At 35.9% G+C, this 20878-nt stretch overlaps 2 protein-coding genes across 6 annotated transcripts; both read left to right on the forward strand.

Moving 5' to 3' along the window:
- The first annotated feature begins 4779 nt into the window (after window positions 1-4779).
- On the forward strand, window positions 4780-10339 carry LOC115422824 (leucine-rich repeat LGI family member 2-like). The gene is made up of 8 exons (XM_030139391.1): window positions 4780-5073; window positions 5262-5333; window positions 5517-5588; window positions 5679-5750; window positions 5926-5997; window positions 6595-6764; window positions 8341-8505; window positions 8611-10339. The coding sequence occupies exons 1-8, from the start codon at window positions 4898-4900 to the stop codon at window positions 9444-9446; spliced, it is 1635 nt and encodes a 544-aa protein (XP_029995251.1). The 5' UTR covers window positions 4780-4897; the 3' UTR covers window positions 9447-10339.
- Window positions 10340-11965: 1626 nt separating this feature from the next.
- LOC115422799 (coiled-coil domain-containing protein 149-like) lies at window positions 11966-20800 on the forward strand. Of its 5 annotated transcripts, XM_030139380.1 has the most exons (14): window positions 11967-12168; window positions 13644-13805; window positions 13898-13936; window positions 14899-15006; window positions 15203-15319; window positions 16664-16836; window positions 17069-17141; window positions 17982-18066; window positions 18267-18414; window positions 18527-18603; window positions 18725-18760; window positions 19910-19975; window positions 20063-20247; window positions 20320-20800. In XM_030139380.1, exons 1-14 carry the CDS (start codon window positions 12118-12120, stop codon window positions 20617-20619), a joined length of 1620 nt encoding a protein of 539 aa, XP_029995240.1. In that variant the 5' UTR covers window positions 11967-12117; the 3' UTR covers window positions 20620-20800. The 5 variants fall into 5 exon arrangements, with proteins under 5 accessions (XP_029995216.1, XP_029995229.1, XP_029995240.1 ...); XM_030139356.1 differs by having other exon boundaries at window positions 11966-12168; window positions 19910-19963; window positions 20063-20800; XM_030139348.1 differs by having other exon boundaries at window positions 20063-20800.
- Window positions 20801-20878: the final 78 nt, after the last annotated feature.

The raw sequence follows: 20878 nt of genomic DNA on the forward strand, positions 1-20878 counted from the left end.
GTTTTGTTAAAGAGTTGACTGTAGCTGAACAGATTTGACTGCCTACTGCCTTGAATCAAACCCTGGACCTTGTCGTTGGGAGGTCGATAGCTTTAACCCTTTCATGCATAGTGGTCACTCCAGTGGACAGTTATTCTACAGCTGTTCTCTTCAATATTCATGAGTTTTGTTGTTTTAGTTCCATATCAGCCAACACAGTAGACGCTTATGCATCATCACAAACACTGCAGTTCATACAATTATTGGAACTTTGCTGCTCATGATAAACCTGATCTGCAGTAACATGTTTTTAGTGTAACTGTTATTTATTTATTTATTTATTTATTTAATTTTGCATATCCTCCTGAGACCCAGCAGGGGACAAAAGTTTGACAGTTTTACTAAAAAAAAAATGCTGTGTATTACAAAGGACATTCCATTAAAAAAATCAATCCATAAATAAAAATGATTTTAAAAATGTATCTGAAAAAATTTTTTGCATTATGCTGTTTTCAATCAAGACAGTTGTTTAATGTAAAAAAGCTAAAACTGTCAAATTCCTGGGTCTCAGGTGGATATTATCGCCATGTAATGAGTAATAACTAATATTAGAGTATGATAAAATGTGAGAAAACATTAACGATTTATCAATTAGCGACATTAAAAATGTTTTTATTTCATAGTTTTCACACAGTACATCACTTTCTGATGATGAGTTTTAAATACATATTTCTTTGCTTCATAAATTAACCCTTTCATGCATACTGGTCACTACAGTGGACAGCTATTCTACAGCTGTTCTCTTATATATTCATGGATTTTTTTGTTTGTTTGTTTGTTTCTTTTTGCACATATCTTTATTAAAGTTTTAAGACACTACATATCTTTTCTGACATGAATTGGTAACATTGTGTAGATCTCCCCTGAGCATACTCTCACCCCCAGAACTACAAGCCCCCCCCCCACCTTAGTTTTTACACAATTTATCTGTAAATACATGTTTCTTCGTTTCAAAAATTAAATGCAAGGTGTCCAGCTGAATGGACATTTTTGCAACTTCATGTAAAATAGGTTCATAAGATCATTTTTATTATTAGTATTAGAAGTTGTATTCCTTTTTTTAACTTTATTTTTTGTTTTTTATATAGTTTTTGTTGATTTATTTATTTATTTTTCGTAAGAAATTTTTCAATTGCATTGTTTTTTTCATGCCAAAAGAGAAATAAAAACACTCAGGAAAAAAATCTTGATTAAGGTTCTCATAATTCGTGCATGAAAGGGTTAACCAGTTGACCACCACAGCTCCACAGCATGTGTGTGTACCCGAGCTGCAGTGTGTGAGTGAGTGTGTGTAGTGTAATCAGCCACGTCACCTGGGATCACATAGAAATGAACAGAGGGTGTCCGAGTGGTCACACACACTCTAGCTTTCAGTTGTTTTGCTTTTATAAGTATAGTTGACATTTTTTCTGTTTTCAGGCCTAAAATCAACATAACTATAACACCACATGACATTTTACAGAAAGATTCTTCAAAATATCATATATACAATTGAGTAAAATTGAAATTGAAAGTTATTTATAGAGATATTGTAGTAACACTGTTGACATAAGAGTACATTAAATACACACTTGACTCACACACTACTTTATATTAAATAACTAAGAAAGAGGAGAAAGACTCTGGAGTCTTGTCAGTCTTTTTTTCAGGAGGAAATGACATCATGTGGAGCAGGTCATTTGATTTGGAATTAACACACTTCCTTGAGGTGTTTTTGTAATGGGTAACTTAGCTGAAAGTGATTACTCTGACACAGATACAATTTGTTATTTTCCAAATAAAATTTGATATATTGCCAAAAAAAAAGAAATATCTGTCACAATTATCTCAACTTAATAAAAAGAACACAATCCAAACAATATTTGAATGAGCCCGTTTTATTATGGTTTAGCTACTTAGAAGTTGTTATTAAATACGGACAGTTATTTAGTTGACATTTTAGTAGATCTAGTCATTTATTAATTATTTATTAATCATTTATTAATAAGTGATTGTTTCCGTAATTAAATAATTATGGAATTTTTAAAGACATGATCATAAAGAACATAAAAAACATATATATTTTTTTTAAACTTTTAATAAAGATGTATGCAAGATATATCTCATGGACTTCAAAAGTCCCTCAATTATATATTGACCCGTATGCAGTCTGTCTTAAGGTTAAAACCACAGTTTGCTGTTTTGGAGCTCCTAAAGAAAAGATAAATTTATATAAATTATTCCTTTTGGATGAAATATCAGGCATTCTCATTATAACTTTATATAAGCCGCCAAAGATGATCAGAAAGTGTGTAAATTTCTACATGTTTAATGTGATGCAGATGTTATAAAATATCAATTTCTGTCTCCATTAAAAAAATCTTGTAAAGGCACACAAGTTAAATGCTGGTACTTAAGACACTTAGCACAGAGGGTGTGGTTTTGCTTTGCACCAGTGCCATCTAATGTCATATAATAGTAAATGCATCTAACTTTTGTCTGGAGTCAGTGCAAATGGAGCAAAGATATGCATTCCCAAGAAAATTATTATTAAGAACAGAAAGAGGTTTAGGGTTGTACTGCATGTAAATGAATAACAGGGATACGTTATGAGGTATAAATGTTTGACACAGAGATGGTAAACCTTGTAGTCCAGTCCATCAGAACAGTTGAAAACTTCAGTCTGTTTAGCTAAGGCCTTGGCCAGCACGTTAGTCTGGGTCTGTTTTGTCTGTTCCTTCAGGCCCAACAAGAGCACCACCCAAGTCTAACCCCCATCAGACACCAGTAGTAAAGATCCTGCTCTACAGTCCAGCGTTAGAGATGCACAAGAGAATGAAAGAGTAAAAACGAAAAAGAAAACACAACAAAAGATAAACGCAAAATCCTGCCATCAGCTGTATATCCCAGAAAACCTGCTTTGGGTTTTTAAGTGATCACAATGAGCACAGGGAGCAATACATCTTCATTTGACCCAGTGTTCAAAAAGGATTTTTTTGTGTGTTATTTTGAGTTTAGATTAAATTTCGGCTGGTTGATGTTAGACCTGAATAATTCAGAACACTTTGGACATCACTTCCCATGTGTGAGTATATGTTGAATTATGTCCTAATTAAAGTTATGTTGTACACTCCTTTAAATCAGCCATGTTTCCAACCCAGATACATTTTGCACTGTGGACAAATGTAGCTATTTCACATTTTGATATGAGACTGGGTTGTTACTTCAACAACTGTTCAGCTGTGTTTCAGCAATACTTCAATATCAGCAATCACACACAATCCCTTTAGAGAGATTGCAATTCATCTAGTTTGTTTGTATTTTATTAAATTCATATTCATGGATTAATTATCTATCGAGTCATTGTTAATCATTGGTCATTCATCATTTTTAATGTTGAAAATTTATATTTGTGTAAATTCTAGAAACGTGAAATCAGTGAAAATAACTGTAAATAAACAGAATAAAAGACAAAGAAAGGTAAGAATAACATTTTGGTAATTTCATCTGAAAAAATAAACAGTCTTGTATCTACTGTAGATTCTAAGCAAATGTCCTGAAAGTGTAATTTATCATTAACCAGAACTTACAATTTATGTATTTTATATTAAATACCATGTAGTTTCCAAAAGTTTATAGACCCAGAGTCTGTGCCAATTTATCAGACAGACACATACAAATGCACACAATGTAATATTGATCTGTGAAAAGTAGTTTTTTTTTTTTTTTCATGAAATAAAAAACAAAACAAAAAACAACTGCTGCCCTCTCCTCATAAACAATGCAACACAGGTATGTTTCATTTGCTGCAAGTAAACTGTGGTGCCTGTTCTCTTAACTGCAGACAGTGGAGCATCATGGTTGAACTTGATTCAATGTTCCTGGTCTTAAACCCAAACTGATGCTGTGTTGTTCTAACTGTGTTAAAGAATGATTGTGGTGAATGTATTTTAAAGGAGAACAAAAACAGTCTGTCATTGGCTGCAGCCTGCTAAACTGTGCATTGGTTATTAATGCATTTTTCTCTTTACTTTCACTGTATTTGTGCAGAAACCATGCAGGTTATGCAGATGGGTCCATGTCTCCTTTGATAAATAAATGGAGCTACAGATTTATGCTGGGGTGTTTATATATATATATATATATATATATATATATATATATATATATATATATATATATATATATATATATATATATATATATATATAATTTATTTATTTATTCACATATCTATTAAAAGAACCAAGTGTAAAATCATTACATTTTGCATTTACATTATAAGAAATGGGACACCCTGGGAAGCTGAAGAGCTTTTTGAGAGGGGCCCAGGCACATGTAACAATAAGGCAACTCATTTTACAGTAGGACAAACCCCAAAAATACCCATCCTTTTATACATTGACCTTTTAAGAAAATAACATCAGTTAAAAAAAAAAAAAGACAGAGGTAGGACTAGAATACTGCAGTATTACTGATAATTTGGTTTTGACAGTTTTAATTTTTTTTAGCCTATTTATGTTAGTTTTATTTAGTTTTGGGGTGAATATCCAACAGATTCAACTTATTTTTCTTCTTAAATTGTCCTAGTTTTTATTATAAGAGCAGCAAAGGTAATGATGATGAAAAGTGCAAACTGTGAACACATTCTTTCTAGTGATTGTTGTTTTTCTTTTTTTCCTTTTTCTTTTTTTTCTTTTTTTCTTTTCTTTTTTTTTTTTCTGTCTGACACCGAAGCAGCCTTCCGGGACGCAGCTGCAGCCGTATCAGCCTGTGTCAGGGCTTTCCACTGCTGCATTTTGATGTCGCTCAGGCGGATCAGAGCTGATGTAAGGCGGACCTTGGTCTCATTTACACTTATTAATGTCCTATAAACAACATGAGGTCTGCTAAGCGGTGGCTGCTGGCCGGTTTTGCGCTTGTATTCATTTACGGAGCAGTTGAGTCCAAAAGGAATTTTAAATGCCCTTCAGGATGCTCCTGCTCCAAGGAGACGATCGTCTGCGTGGGCGCCTCGCAGATCCCACGGACTATACCGAGTGAGATCAACTCGTTGTAAGTACCAAACCGTATTTTATCTGCACTTACACGAGTTTGAAGAAAACATAGGACAAACAGTGCGTTCAAGGAGACAGCCTCTGTGGTGTGCATCCCTGCAGCCATCTGATAGGGCAGATGGGATGGTACACAGTGTTTAGATCTCCCATTCCAACTTTGACTTTGATTTGTGTGTCTCTCATCAGGAGCATAGTAAATGGGTCCATTGCTGAAATTACAGAGGGGATGTTTGCACTTATGCCTTCTCTGCAGCTACTGTAAGTGGAAATGACACCTGAAACTGATATTTGATAACTGATCATGATGACAAAGACAACTAGGTGGATGCTGGAAAATATTAACAATGTTAGTTTTTTCTGCCATTTGGATTCAGAAAACAAGACAATGTGACAAATTCAAGTGTCAGGATTTTATTAATAATATCATAATTTTTTTTACAGGCTGTTAAATGCAAACTCTTTGACCACAATCAGAGACGATGCTTTCTCTGGCCTTCCTCATTTGGAATATCTGTGAGTATTATCCAACAAGACTGATGATGCAATCCAATGATGTATTTCACATATGTGACCTAAAAGTCTACTTTATTATTTGTTAAACAGATTCATTGAAGGGAACAAGATTGAAACGCTGACCAAAAATGCCTTCCGTAGTCTACGAGATGTAACTCATCTGTAAGTCAGCTCTCATCCACTCTACACCTGTTAACCAGAGTTAAACCTGCCTGCAATCTGTATCAATACAAAGAAAAAAAACATGTTAATCTCAAACACAAGCTGCATAACCATATTGATTTCAAATAAAATGACAATAATGTGAATTTCCCTCCTCCTCCTATGACTGGTTCAGATCCCTTGCCAACAACAAGATGAAGTCTTTGCCAAGAGACCTCTTTTTTGACTTGGATTCATTGCTGGAGCTGTGAGTAAGCAGTTGTGTTGTTAGCGTTGTGTGTGTGTGTGTGTGTGTGTGTGTGTGTGTGTGTGTGTGTGTGTGTGTGTGTGTGTAGAAGTGTGTATTTTCTTTTTCCTTACTGCTTTCCAAAGTGAAGCTGACTCAGGCTGCGCTGTGTGTTTGGCAGCGTTAAATCCCACAAGAACGATACGGACAGCAGAAATTATAAATCTGTCTCTATATTCTTGATTTTAGTGCAGCATCAGTACTGTAGGCTGGCGTTTTAATGTTGTAAAGACCAAAAGGGATCAAGTCATCAGAATACTAAACATCTAGACGTGAATAAAGAATCACAATGCTTTGGTTAAATCTGGGTTCAAACCTAAATTGCTCAAAATATTGAAATTATCATTTGGCTTTTGATAATATTGTTCATGATCAGGCAGGAACTTGGATTTTTAAGTTGCATTTATACATGTACTTTTAAAACAACGTATGACCTTTTAATGTCACAGTTTCAGTCCTTTTCAAACCTCTCTATATATCAACAGGCTCTTTTTTGTTCCAATAAATGCTTCCAAGTTGATTCTGTCCACTTTGATCATTTCCTGTGTCATACATTAGGGATTTGAGGGGCAACTCTTTCCAGTGCACTTGTGAGAACAAGTGGCTGATGATGTGGCTGAAAAACACAAACGCCACAGTATCAGATGTCTACTGCGCAGGCCCCAGTGACATGAAGGGCAAGCGTCTCAATGACCTTCCTATTCCACCGGGCCAGTGTATCTCCACAGGTAAAAGTACAATTCCATTATCACAGTAAACAGTTACCTGCACAGCTGAAAGGGGCATGTTATAAAAGACAGGAAGAAAACAGACCAAAGACAGCCAAAAATCAATAGAACTGCTAAATAATTCAATGTGACACACATCAAAACAGGCTGCTGGCCTGAGCATGTCTGTTTCTTGAAACACTCACATATACATATATGTATGTACATGTGTTCTGAATGCACCCATTGCATAGAGAATTAGATTTTGCTGGTCTTTTACTGTCTGTTTTTTGGATGTCCCTTTATCAGTATATTGATGCACATTAACCCAAAGTGTAACAACCATAATACTACACCGTTGTGTTGTTTATAGTCTTTCAACAACATAAAAATGAGTTTAACATTTCAAATTAAGGTACATATATTCACTGTTAACTCTCTCTATATGGCATGTGTATTATGTGTTTATTATCAGCCATGATAAATAGTCAAATAATGAGACATTATTCAGATGATGACACAAAATATGACCCGAGTTCTCATATTTTACAACTACTTGGCCTTTAACTTACTTTTACAGACCTGAGAATAAATAATGAAGTTATTGTGCATGAAATATTATCTTAAATGCTTGGTTCAGTATCACAGGAAAAATTACAGAGGGTTTTTTCCAGAGTCAAAAGTATTTTCCTCTAAAAGAGTAAATTTGGCTCTATATTGAGTTTAGAGAGCTCTACCCAAAGAGTAACTTCTACTCTTTTTAGAGAGGGACCAGATGCTATCTGAGTAGAGTAAAATTTTCTTCAATTTGAGTGAATTTTACTCAGGCAAATTTCCTCTATGTGCCTTAAGGTAGTGCAACCACAACAGTCATTCTCACTTAATAGACACTAGTTTATGTAACAAAAGACAACTCAAGTGTTAAACATCCAAATAACTTTACATGAAGTCTTTCTAAGAATATACTCCCCATTCTATAGTGAGGCTTTGCTCATAATTAATTCACGTATCAACCCACACACTTTAGAACAGAGAACATATTCTTGATCACAAAGACTTACTTTTGAGTTATTTTAACCTTATTAATACAGTTATTATGACACTGTTTTTTTTTGTTTACAGTTAAAGCTGCAGCATCAAAAATCATCCATCTGCACCTCTCTCCTCTTGCTCCAAATCAAAAGACTAAATACATAGAGATAAATAAAAATAAGTACACATAACGTGATATTGTTTCATGCCATTATGGAAGATGAAGCAAGACACAGATTACCGCAGTACAGTCACATCCAGGTCCAGGGAATTTGACCAGAGATCAGTAGTTACAGCTGTCAGTCACATATTTGACCCTCCCACCTGTCTGAAAAAGCCTGTGATTAGACAGAATTGTCTAATCTCTACAGCCTGAAAACACAGACAAGTAGGAGATGTAGAAGTCTTGCATCCTCCTGAATTACAATGTCATGAAAGGCATTTATTTTGCCCACTGACACTAAAAAACTATCAATCACTGCAGCTTTAGAGGTGAATGTATAAACATTTGTGGAGTTTTACATATTCTGCATGAGTAGTAACTGTTTTTGTCTTCATCTCACAGACTTTGTACGTCATCAGTCCATTCCCATTCAGTCCATGTCAGCAGACATCTTCTCCTTTAAAGACGACATCTACGTGGCCATGGCTGCTCCCAACTCCAACAGCTGCATAGTCATGGAGTGGGATCACATCGAAATGAATTTCCGAAAATTTGATAATATTACAGGTTTGAAACATCTTCTATCTTTTTTTTTGTATAGTTACAAATAGATGCTCATCATTTTTATGCTTTGTGTTTTGCTTTGACTGCAAAGTTGTCATTTTCTCACAGGAAAGTCTGTCGTTGGATGCAAGTCAGTCTTGATTGACAACCACGTCTTGATAATTGTTACCCAGCTGTTTGGTGGCTCTCACATTTACAAGTTTGATGATCAACAAAATAAGTTCTCAAAGTTTCAAACTATTGAGGTCTTCAACATCTCGAAGCCAAATGATATTGAGGTTTTCCAAATGGATGGAGAATGGTACTTTGTGATTGTGGACAGCTCCAAGGCGGGCCTGTCTACTCTGTATAAGTGGACTGACCAACCTGACCGCAATGAAACTGGATTTCACTCATATCAGTACCTCCATGAATGGTTTCGAGATACGGACGCCGAGTACGTGGAGGTGGATGGGAAGTCCTACCTCATCTTGGCCAGCCGCTCCCAGCCACCGGTCATATACCTGTGGAACAAGAGCACCCTGAAGTTTATACTTCACGGAGAAATCCCGAATGTTGACGACGTGGTTGCAGTCAAAGCTTTCAGGATGGAAGATGGACTGTATCTGGCCATGACGTGTTATATCGGTGACTCCAAAGTGATCAGATGGACTAATAAGCAGTTCACTGAAGTACAGGCTCTGCCCTCTCGAGGAGCCATGATCCTGCAACCTTTCACCTTCACAGACAGACACTATCTTGCTCTTGGAAGTGATTATTCCTTCACACAAATATACCTCTGGGATGTGGAAACCAAAACCTTCAAAAAGTTTAAGGACATTTATGTGCAGTCACCGCGGGCATTCACTGTGGTGAGCACCGATCGCAGAAATTTCATCTTTTCCCCCAGCTTCAAGGGCAAATCCATGGTGTTTGAGCATATTATGGTAGATTTAAGCTTATAATGCTAAGAAAAGCAAAATACTGATCACAGTAGGTGTCCCTCTGATAGTGTGTGCTGAAAGGACTTGCAAATGCGATATAATGTTCTTATGCAACTATGTCTTTTGGGACAGCCATGCAGGTTATTTGCATTTCTAACAAGCGTGTTCTGTAGGTATAACTAATAATAGGCTGCAAGTGGAAAATAAAATGGTGCAAGAAAACAATGGCAATATTTGAAATGCAAAACAGCATGATGATAACAATACAGTGGTTTTTTGACATATTACCCAAACAGGGGTTGACTTTTACCACAATTCTCTTTTAGACAAAGGGATTTCCTAGAGGTAGGATTAAAGCAAAAATTAGGAAGCATCTTGTCCCAGTAACTGTAATGACTAATGCTTTGTAATGTTTTGTCCCCAGAACATAAATCTGAATGTAATTTGCTAAATAGTATAATCTTAAGCAACATGTAGTAAAGTCTCCTGCTCAGTATTTATAGTAAACTACTGTATGAACAGAGTGCCTAACTAAAAGTATTCTACTTTACTCATGATTTCTATGCAATTGTATATAGTGTTGTTTTGAATTACAATCACAAGTTTAACTCTTTGCTGCTATATAAATTAAGATGCATTACAGGAGATATTTATATGATTTTAACCCACAAGTGTGACCTCTTTTCTTCACTGAACCTTTACAGGCTTGAATAATGTTACAAAAAGCCATCCAGCTGTACATTATTAAAAATGTGGATTTTTGCAAACATTAATGAAATACTATATTATTGTATTTTTTTCCATTCTTTTACTATCTTATTGTTAAACTAATCTTTTAGACAGCACTCATCTACATATTTATGCAATGTGTTTTGTTAAAATGTGGAAATGCATTAAAAGAACATCTAATCATATTTATTGCAGTTATTTGATTTCCACAGTGTCCTCCAGATGCACAGACAGTGAAATGTGGCCTTTTAGCAAAGACGAAGTGCCTCTGACAGCATGTTGGAAACTGATAGTGTTGTCAGCATCTCGTGTCTGAGGCAGCATTTACTTTTGCAACAGAGGACAAATTACAAATACACATGGTTTATTTTAGAGAAGGAGAACAGTGGTATTTAGATTTTTAGATTTTAGATTAATTGTTTTGGTGTATATATTTTTAGCAGCTTTATTCAACAGATATAAAGAACACAACTAGTAGGCCATACCACAAAACTTGTAAAGAAAGTAAATAAAGTGAATAACATTTTTCACAGCTTACAATAATTATATGTCTGACCTAATTTTTTATTTTAGCGTAAGAAAAAAATACATTTATTCTCACAGTCAATTATAGCAAATTGCAGTAGCACATTTACATCTTGTTTTTATCTTATTATGTACTCATCAGTCCTCTTATTATTTTTAGAACAATTATTGGAGCACAATGACAAAGTATTAAAAAGTCAACATTTGCCACAAATGCAATTTGTAAAACCGTCAGTCTTCTCTTTCTGTGCAAATATGAGTCAAAAATGGCAAAAAATAAAAAACAACATCAACTAAAAAGAAGTGTCTAAATGTGTCCAAATTCAGTAAGGGACTAAGCTGTATTTAAATGAATGACATAAAAAAAAATCTCAGTGAAAGATAAAAATTTAAAAAATCTGATGCTGAAAAAAAAATACAAACAATATGTCAAAGGATTGTGATAAAGGACTGTTTTATTGCATTTAATTAGGAAATCCAAGTTATTAGTAGTTATATTAAATCTTAGTGGATATAAAACCAATAATAATTATATTTCTGATCATATTTAATAAATTCACCCAGTTTGTTGTTAAATAAAGTAGACCTAAACTTAAGATATTAATGTCAAATTATTCCACAGTTCCTCTGTTTGTGTTCTTTAGTTACTGTAGGTGATATTTTTGGCAGTACTAGCTGTTTAATATCTAAAATTCCTTCTATCTTTTTATTTTATACTTTATATCTCTTTGACCTTGTAAATCCACACTTTGAAGTGGTGATAGTCGATCTGTGCGTTTTTTTGTTTGTTTGTTTTTGAACAATTAACATTGAACAGTAAATATACACAATAGTACACAACAACAAGGGTAGAAAGTTCCATAACTCACAAAATCTTTTACATTATATAGAGAAATACATAAGTAAAAACATTAGGAAAGAAAAAATAAATAAATAAATAAAAATAATAAAATAAAATAAATAAAAATATGTAATAACATTTTTTTAAAAAAATTTTGCTCTAGGAATAAATAGAAATTATACAAATTGAATAAGATTATACATTTGACATATTTTTTTTGTTTTATTTGCTTTAGAATTTAGAATTGTCTACGTAATTGTTAAAAAGGGCTTTGAAAACAGGGATGTTTGGACGTTGATGTGCAAATTTGGAGCAATGAATGTGAAATTTGGCAAAAATAATCAAAAGGTCGATAATATGTCTTTTTTCTGGAGTTATTTTATCAATGTGTTCGATCTGTGCGTTCCCAGTTTTACGAGCAACTCCGAATGCGTCATGACGTAGCTCTGACGTCAGTCGAACGGAAGTGATGCACATCACCGTCGTGGATCAGCTAATCCGTCTTGATGATGCAGAATCTACCCAAAATGACCGATACACTGATGGATTTGTGAAACCCAACCGGCGTCATTGTGCAGGTTTTTGTGGCGCAGTGAGATGGATCCGTCCCGGAGGAGCGAGAGCGACTGGCAGGGGCTGGTCAACGAGGTGAGGCGGAGGGGGGGGGGGCACAGGCACAGGGCTAGGATGGGACAACTGCACCAAACAGGCAGCTCAACAGCACACTTCCTCTCCTTTTACACTCTCTAAAGCAGGGGTGTCAAACTCATTTTAGTTCAGGGGCCATATTAAGCCAAATTTGATCTGAAGTGAGCCGGACCAGAAAAATAATAACATAATAACTCATAAATAATGACAACTCCAAATTTTTGTCTTTGTTTTAGTGTAAAAAAAAACAAAATAAAACAAAACCTGAAAAAACTGAAATTTAAATTAAAAAACGTAAGAAAATGTAGTGCAATTTTAACAATATTATACCTCAACTTATCATTTCTACATGTGTATTATGGATCAGATCTACAAAGACACTAAACACTTAGTAACAGGCAGAAAAACTGTTAAAACTGTGTTTAATTTTCTTTAGACATTTCAGGTTGTTCATATTTGTTCAGGTTATTCACATTTTATTGTTACAGGATAGTTTGTAAATGTAAATATTTTCGTAATTTAATGTTATTTTTTGCACTAAAACAAAGATACAAAAATTTACGTTGTCAATTCTACATTTTTTTTGGCCTAATTGAATTTTTTTTTCCTTAATTGAAGATTTTTATTTTTTTTTTTGCTTAATTGAAGATTTTTTTTTGCTAAATTTGAGATTTTTTTTTTTGCTTGAGGATTTTTTTTTTTTACTTAACTGAAGATTTTTTTTACTTAATTGAAGATTTTTTTTTTGCTTGATTCAAGATTTTTTCCTTAATTCAAGCTACATTTTTTTTGCTTAATTCAATTCAAGACTGTGGAATTTTTGCACTTAGCAAAAACATCCCGGGGGCCAAACTGGACCCGTTGGCGGGCCGCATTTGGCCCCGGGCCGTATGTTTGACACCCCTCCTCTAAAGTCTGCTGCAAATATCAAACTTTCATAGAATGTGTTTCAGATTTAAAAAAAAAAAAAAAAAAAAAAAAAAAAAAAAAAAAGAGAGTAAAAATATGAGGGGGGAAAAACTCAGTTGACATCGGATTCCTGTCAAAGCCTGCAGGGAATTAAGATAAGGAAGGAGAATTTCTGTTTCCCTGTACCTACTGAAAACCTGCTCCTCTTTCTTTCTTTCTTTCTTTCTTTCTTTCTTTCGTTCTTTCTTTCTTTTTTTTAACCAAGGTTTTATGAATAAAAACAATCATCAAGCAAAAATAGAATTAAATCCTGTAAGCTTTTAAAATATTTAAAGTGACATTTTTACATTTTATATGCAATTAATCTAAAACTTAAAAAAATTAAAGTATAATGAGAAGAAAAAAATTCTGCACCCGTAAAGGTGTTTTTTCCTGCTTAGAGATGATAATTGCTCATGTTGCCCTGTTGATATGAAACTATCCTATCAGCAGCCAACAACTTAACAAACATCCATTTATTATTCATGTAACATTGGCCTAAACTGAACTTTTCTTCCTACATTCAGTTCCTAATTTGCAAGAGAAAGTTGGAGAGCAAGAAGGAGGCTCTTCTGATTCTGTCCAAAGAGTTGGACACCTGCCAGCAGGAGAGGGATCAGTACAAGCTGATGGCCAACCAGCTTCGAGAACGGCACCAAGGACTCAAGAAAAAGTATAGAGAACTTATAGTAAGGACTCTGACCACATGGATAACACTCAGCGAAACATGACATGACATAAAAACTGTGTTTAATGATGCTTCTCTTTGTCTTACTAAAAGGATGGGGATCCCTCTTTGCCTCCTGAGAAAAGAAATCAAGTGAGCATTTTTCTGTAACTGACGATGCACTTTGAATTTATTACTCAGAAATCATGTATGAGTCAGAAATGTCTTCACTCTGATACTCAGGATGCATGAGCATGGTCAGCTTTGAGTTTGAGATAAATGACAACATAGTGTACCCTTCTCATACTGTCGTACTGTCTCTAAGTAAACCACCAACATTTTATTGATCATCTCTCTCTCTGCAGTTACAGTTTTAGTGCATATGACACAGTTTTACCACTTTATTTAAAGGAGGGATATTTTGCTTTTTTAAATGGAATTATGCATTTTAAAACATTTCCCTGTGGTCTACATCAACTATAAATGCTATGCTTGGGTTGTGAATTAACTCCACAGGCCCATCTTCAACCATGTTTTTGTCTAATGACACAAGAAAGGTCGTTTTGAGCGCTGGCCCTTTAAATGCAAATGAGCCACTTCACGCCCCACCCCTGACTGTGCTGCTCTGTCCCATTCAGCCACTTGTGTTTGTTCATACAACCAGCAAGTGAATATTTTAGATAATTGGCTTGAAGCTTGGACATATTTTCTGTATGGACTACAACCGCTGCTGCTGACAAACAATTATGTCATAGTCAGAGAAATGTTCATCAGAAGTCTTGACCTTATTTGTGCAAATGTCGTGATGTAGCTAGTTATAAAAGTAACAAATTAAGCAGGTATTAAAACAGGTGGTAGAAATCCACTCATGTTTTGCCAAAATGAATGTAAGGACAGCTTTACAGCACCTGCAGGGTTCAAATTCAAACTTTTTGAACTATTAAGGTCCCCAAATACACAAATATATTTACCAAAGACTAATAAAAGTGGGTTAAGCAAAATATGACCCCTTTAATAAAACACATTCTCTCAAATCTCTTCTCTGTCACATCCTGTCGCTGCTGGACATTTAACAGCTGGTTTAAGTCATTGTGGTCTCGCTCATGTTTATTCAGGTGAATTTAGCTCAGCTACTGAGAGACTCCAGAGAAAAAAGTCATCAGCTTTCTGAGGAGTTGAAGGAAGTGAAACAACGTCTAGCAGAAGCTCAGGGCGATAATAAGGTACAGAGTTACAATTTATATCAAATTAATTTGAAATATGTGCTTATTTCATGTTGTGTGTCTCTTTATTATTGAATAGATTCCCATCGTGGATCTAATATCTTCAGTACCCTTGAATGGATAAATTGGATTGACATAGTAGATTGTGTAGAGAGTAATATTGAAATTAAATGGTGAAATGTGTTTGATGCCATAGCTCTTGAGGATGACCATCACCAAACAGAGGCTCGGAGATGATGAGGTGGGAGCACGACACTTTCCAGCACATGAACGAGAGGATCTGGTCAAACAGCTAGAGAGAGCAAGAGAGCAGGTGAGGACTGGAACTGCAGCCTTATGACATGATACATTAGTATTACTATTATTATTAGTATTTAAGTACTGACACAGTAAACAATATTTAATCTAATGCTATACAATATGTTTACAGTATTAAACAGATAATGTGTGTCCTGCAGAGGCTGTAACGCTGCAAAGTTTTAATTGTAGAGAATACCTCACTACTGTAAATATTTTAAGAAGTTTTGCCTATGTAATGTCTCTAAAGGACCTGTGAAACCCCCCTGAGTTAGCATTGCTCCTGATAGTTTGATGCCTTAAAGGGTACCTGTAGTGAATTTTCATTGCTAGATTTTTCAAATGATCACATATAGTACTAGTGATTCCATCAGGTAACTTACATCAAAGCCTGTTGTCAAGTACGTGCGAGTCTTAAGTCACTGCTCCGTCAGTCAGGCATGGTGTCCTTCACGGGCTACTCCAACATCAGTAATGACGCAGACTTGTTTTATTGTCCGATTACCTGGGCTGCAATGGACTGGAGTACAAAGGTTACGGCTGCTCAGACAACAAGCACGAACTCGTGCTTTCCACTCAATTTTGCTCACTGACTGCTGCTTGTTTACTCACACTCCATCACCTGGAATCAACGCTGGTTCATCACATCTGGCCGGCAATAGCTGCTCTCCATAAGTTCTGCCCCTCCATGTAATTCATGTAATAAAATGGTCCAGTGCGGTGCATTTATGGCCTTTTTGTATTGAACACACATATATATATATATATATATATATATATATATATGTAAAAATAAATATATACACACACACACACACAAAATACACAAAGCACAATTAATGTCACAAGCATGACAGGTACACAACAATAATGGATGAGATTTATATAGGACTTTTCTATGAACACACATTCATGCGCTCTCACATTCATACGTGGTAAACCACATATGTAACCACAGTGGAAGCGTGGCTGCTAATTTGCTACAGCTCCTCCGACCACCACTGAACCTTCCTACACATTCATACACTAGTGTGAGTAGCAGCACTGGAGGCAAGGTGAAGTGTCTTGCCCAAGGACACAACAGCACATGACTAGGACACAGCGGGATTCGAAAAGCCAACCCTTCGGTTATTGGACGACCCGCTCCACCTCCTGAGCCACGGCCGCCCACTTTAAGGTCACAACTTAATTTATTTATAGCAGGTTTGTGGCAAAAATAATGAAACATGATTTAAAACTTGTGAAAATATTGTAGAATATTGAAGAAACAGACATACAAAATATTACATCTCTAAACAAGACAAACCAAGTGGCAATGGAGGATAAAAAAAATCACAGTTTCTGTTTTGTGTTGCTGCAGAATGAAGTGCTGGAGCACAGTGTGAAATCACTCACAGATGAGCTGCAAGACATACGAGCAGAGCGCAACGTGTTTCAGCAGAAGGCTCATCGTCTCAATGTGGAAATGAACCACATCGTGGGGAACGATGAGATCCAGATGTTAGACATAGACGCTCTATGCATGGAGAACAGGTTTGTGAGTCTTTTAATGAATATTTCATTATTTAGAGAGTGTTGTTCTACAGAGTATCAGCGCGACTGTGATTCGGTTGTAGGTACGAGGCCGCAGACCGATAGTATTCATTTCTCGAATGTCATATCATATTGTTTTTGCAGCTCTCCTTTTCCATTGTGAATGAATGAGAAAGATGAGATGTAAGGGATTTATCTCTGAAGTGTGTCTTGTGATTAAACATTGTTACAGATATTTGCATGAGCGGCTCAATCAACTACAAGAGGAGGTCAACTTGTTAAAAACAAATCTGGTTAAATACAAGGTAAATATAGGTTTCTGCTCATGTTTATCCATATGACAATGAAAACTAGAAAATGAAGGTTTTATTCTAGTCATTTGTAAAGTCCCTTTACAATTTAACAAATGCCTTACAAAAGCAAATGAATAGACAAATCTGTGGAAATTATTACAAAATGAAAAGAAGATATTAAAGTTTTTTGCCTCATTCAGTACACTTCTATATGGGCACCATAAGATGCATGAAGCACATCCAGACGGTACTGGATTTGTTTCCATGTTGGTTGTATTATAACCTTATCAGTGGCGTCAGTGGCATCAGTGATCTTTTGCTTCAGGTCATTGATGTCCTATATCTTTGTTTGATACTCAATATCTTTAACATAACCCCATAGAAAGAAATCCAGGAGAGTGACATCTGGTGAACGAGGTGTCCAGGGAATTGGACCATCCCTTCTAATCCACCGGTCTGGAAATGTTTGATTTAGGAACCCACTAGCATGCAGTCCCCAATGTGGTGGTGCACTATCTACCTGGAAAATGATGGTTGGTTGAAGGTCATCCAGTTGTGGTGACACATATTCAGTTAGAAGGTCAAGGGAAACATTTGCAGTAATTGATCTCTTGTTGAAGAAAAATAGACCAATGATTTGATTGTACATGATCCCACAATGTGATTAAAGTACTTAGAACAAATCTGATCAGCATATCTCAACAATTGCTTTTGTAATCAGTTTTTTTTAACTTGCAAAGAGACTTTGTGGACACCATGTGTTTTTTAAAAGGAGCCAATGATCTATAAATGTAAAGAAATGCGAACTGGAAAAAATGTTATCCTCATCCCTAGCCCTCTGACTGTTTTCAGAGTGCCCTGGAATGCAGAAAGAACTCTAAAATCTGTGGAAAACCCAACAGCAGTGCGCTCACTGGGGTGCTCTCTGCTAAACAAGGTCAGACTGATGTTTGAAGGGTATTTTTGAGATTCTTACACAGCCTTAGCTTAATGAAATGTTAGAATTTACACATACAAATAAAAGTGTAAAAAAAAGTCTCAGCTGCTAAATGTGACAGCACTCACTCAGATTCAGTGAAAACCTCATCAATCATGTCAGTATCTTTTGTAAAACTGGGACTGGTGATGTGTTTACAGTGAAGGAGTTGTTACTGTCTGAGGAAAATGGCTGCAGTTTGCCGGTGACTCCCCAGTCCATCTCAGACCTCAAATCTCTCGCCACAGCTCTGCTCGAAACGATCCACGAGAAGAACATGGTGATTCAGCACCAGCGTCAAATCAACAAGTACGGCATCTCATACCCTCTATATATAGACTCTTCAGAGTTCTGAACCAGCAAAGATTCACACAAAAACTAGTATTTCAACATGTGATTTGATTTATTCTTTGGTTCTTAGGATTCTTGGAAATCGAGTAGCGGAGCTAGAGAAGAAACTAAAAACCCTGGAGATGTCTGGATTATGGAGCTTGCCAGGTAGATATGATAATCATGATATAGTAATACATGTACACCATAACTGTATTCTGTACACTTCTTAAATTAACTTCCTCTCTTTTATCCTTTCTCTTACTTTTTTGCTTCTTGCTACTTGGAGGCCTGACTTATAATGTGTCTCTGGGATTTAGTGGAAGTATGTTCCTTTCTTAACCACTCTTTACAAACTACTAAAATCTTTTCTCATTCCTATTTTCTGTCCACCTGTATTTGGTCCCAGTTTTAAAGGGGCTATATGTAGTATTTTCTACTTTCAAATATTAAAAAATGACCTAAAATCGTCATTGCAGTGTTTATAAAGAGCTCTTAAGTTATGTTGAAGATACCAATGTATTGGACTGTAGAGATTTGAACTGAGTATATCACCAATCATCCGATCAGTTTATTTGACCACTAGAGGGAGTAGTCTCTCTCTCTCTCTCTCTCTCTCTCTCTCTCTCTGTCTGTCTGTCTGTCTGTACGCACAGCAAACCAAAACCATCTTCGCCTGGACAGGACTCCTCTTATGTAGACAAAAACGACAAGGGAGTTTTTGTTTAGTTTTTATTTCATGTTCAACACTTTAGTCTTGTTTTTATTCATCAGTGATGAGGCACATTAACACAGCCTGAGTCAGCGTTTTCAGAACATCGGTGCAGTCTTGCCATTGTCTCATCTTTGTCATGTGAAAAAGGGTCGTTGACGAACATATTTCATCTCATCTGACAAAATTAACTCTACATAAAGTTATGATGTGATGTTACTATCTTTGCCAAGTTCACTGTTTGTTGATCCACAGTTCAGACTATACTGACAGTTCTGACCTTGTTTGGATGACTCCAAACAGATTTTTAGTTCATCTACTGACAACGCAAACTGTACAGAAAACTGAGGTGACTTGTGGTTTTACTGTGGCTGTTTTCTGTCTAAAAACACAGCTAAGTTTACAGAGTTACTATGTTAACTATCAGCCGATTAAACACATGAAAATTATTAGACAAAGTTTCATTTTGATCAGCTGTCAAATTAAGCAAACAAGAGTTTTTGGACAAAGAAACCTGATGATACCATAATACAGATGTGTGTAAATAATGAGCTTCGTATTTTACTCAGTGAGTGATACAGTCTGAGGATACACAGCGTTGATTCGTTGGTGGTTTTGGTTGTCCTAAGTATGTTCTGGTACCTGACCTCCCCCTGATGTTTAGAGTATGAATCCTCAATGCTACATATAACCCCTTTAAATATTGGCACACAGATGACAAAGTTTCTGAAGCTTATGTTGAAATATATTTTGTTTTAACAGGAGGAAAAGATGCTATCATCCTGAACCCTCAACAGACTGAGTCATCAGACTGTGGTGCACAAGATGGTGAATATGTTGTTTCTGAACTTCATTCATGTGCTGTATATTGTTCAATATACAGGGCTCTTTTTATGCTTTAATTGTTCCTGACAGATGATGCAGCATCAGATGAAATACCTCCCAATGAGGAGAGCTCCACAGAAGGCCAGAATAAAGACAGTGAAATGCCAGATCTTCCAGGTTGTCAGAAGAAACCGTCGCTATTTGACAATGAGATGTCCCAGCAGAACCAGCCATCTGAGGAACCACCCACCGATCCTCAGACCGAAAACAGTGACGAGCGTCCTGACACCAGCCGGTCACCCATCACAGTGGAATCCGCAGATTTATCAAGTCACCAGTCAGACGAGGAAACATGTCAAAATGATTTTTCTACCACAGAGACAGTGAACGCACCATATCAGTCAGACCCATGTCACCTGCAGAAACACAGCACAGACCCAACAGGAGGAGGTGAAGATGAGCAGGATGAATGCACTGACTGGGTAGAAGCGTCTGGAACTGCATGTACACAGACTTATTCAGCTGACGCCACCTCTGCTGAGGATGAGGACATCCAGTTAAACCAGGAGACACAGGATTCAGACCCAACAGCTGCTCACATGTTAGAAAGCACAGAGATGAAACCTACAAAAGGCACAGATGAATGAAGTGTTCATACAATTGGGTATTTATTTTTATGAATAACGAAATCCAATGACAGCTGCTGCTTCAATTGGCAGATATTATGTTATTGTACTGAAATCACTACTAAATGAAAACTGTCCACAAACTCATCTTTTTAAAATAGATTACGTCTTAATCAAAATATAGAATAAGTATAATAATAATCAAAAGCAAAGTAAGAGACTACATGAAGGATTTTAATGATTAATATACCACTTTCAAAGTGCACTGTTGCCCATAAAG

The sequence above is a fragment of the Sphaeramia orbicularis genome, chromosome 1 (genome assembly GCF_902148855.1).
Source record: "Sphaeramia orbicularis chromosome 1, fSphaOr1.1, whole genome shotgun sequence".
Classification (NCBI taxonomy): Eukaryota; Metazoa; Chordata; class Actinopteri; order Kurtiformes; family Apogonidae; genus Sphaeramia; species Sphaeramia orbicularis.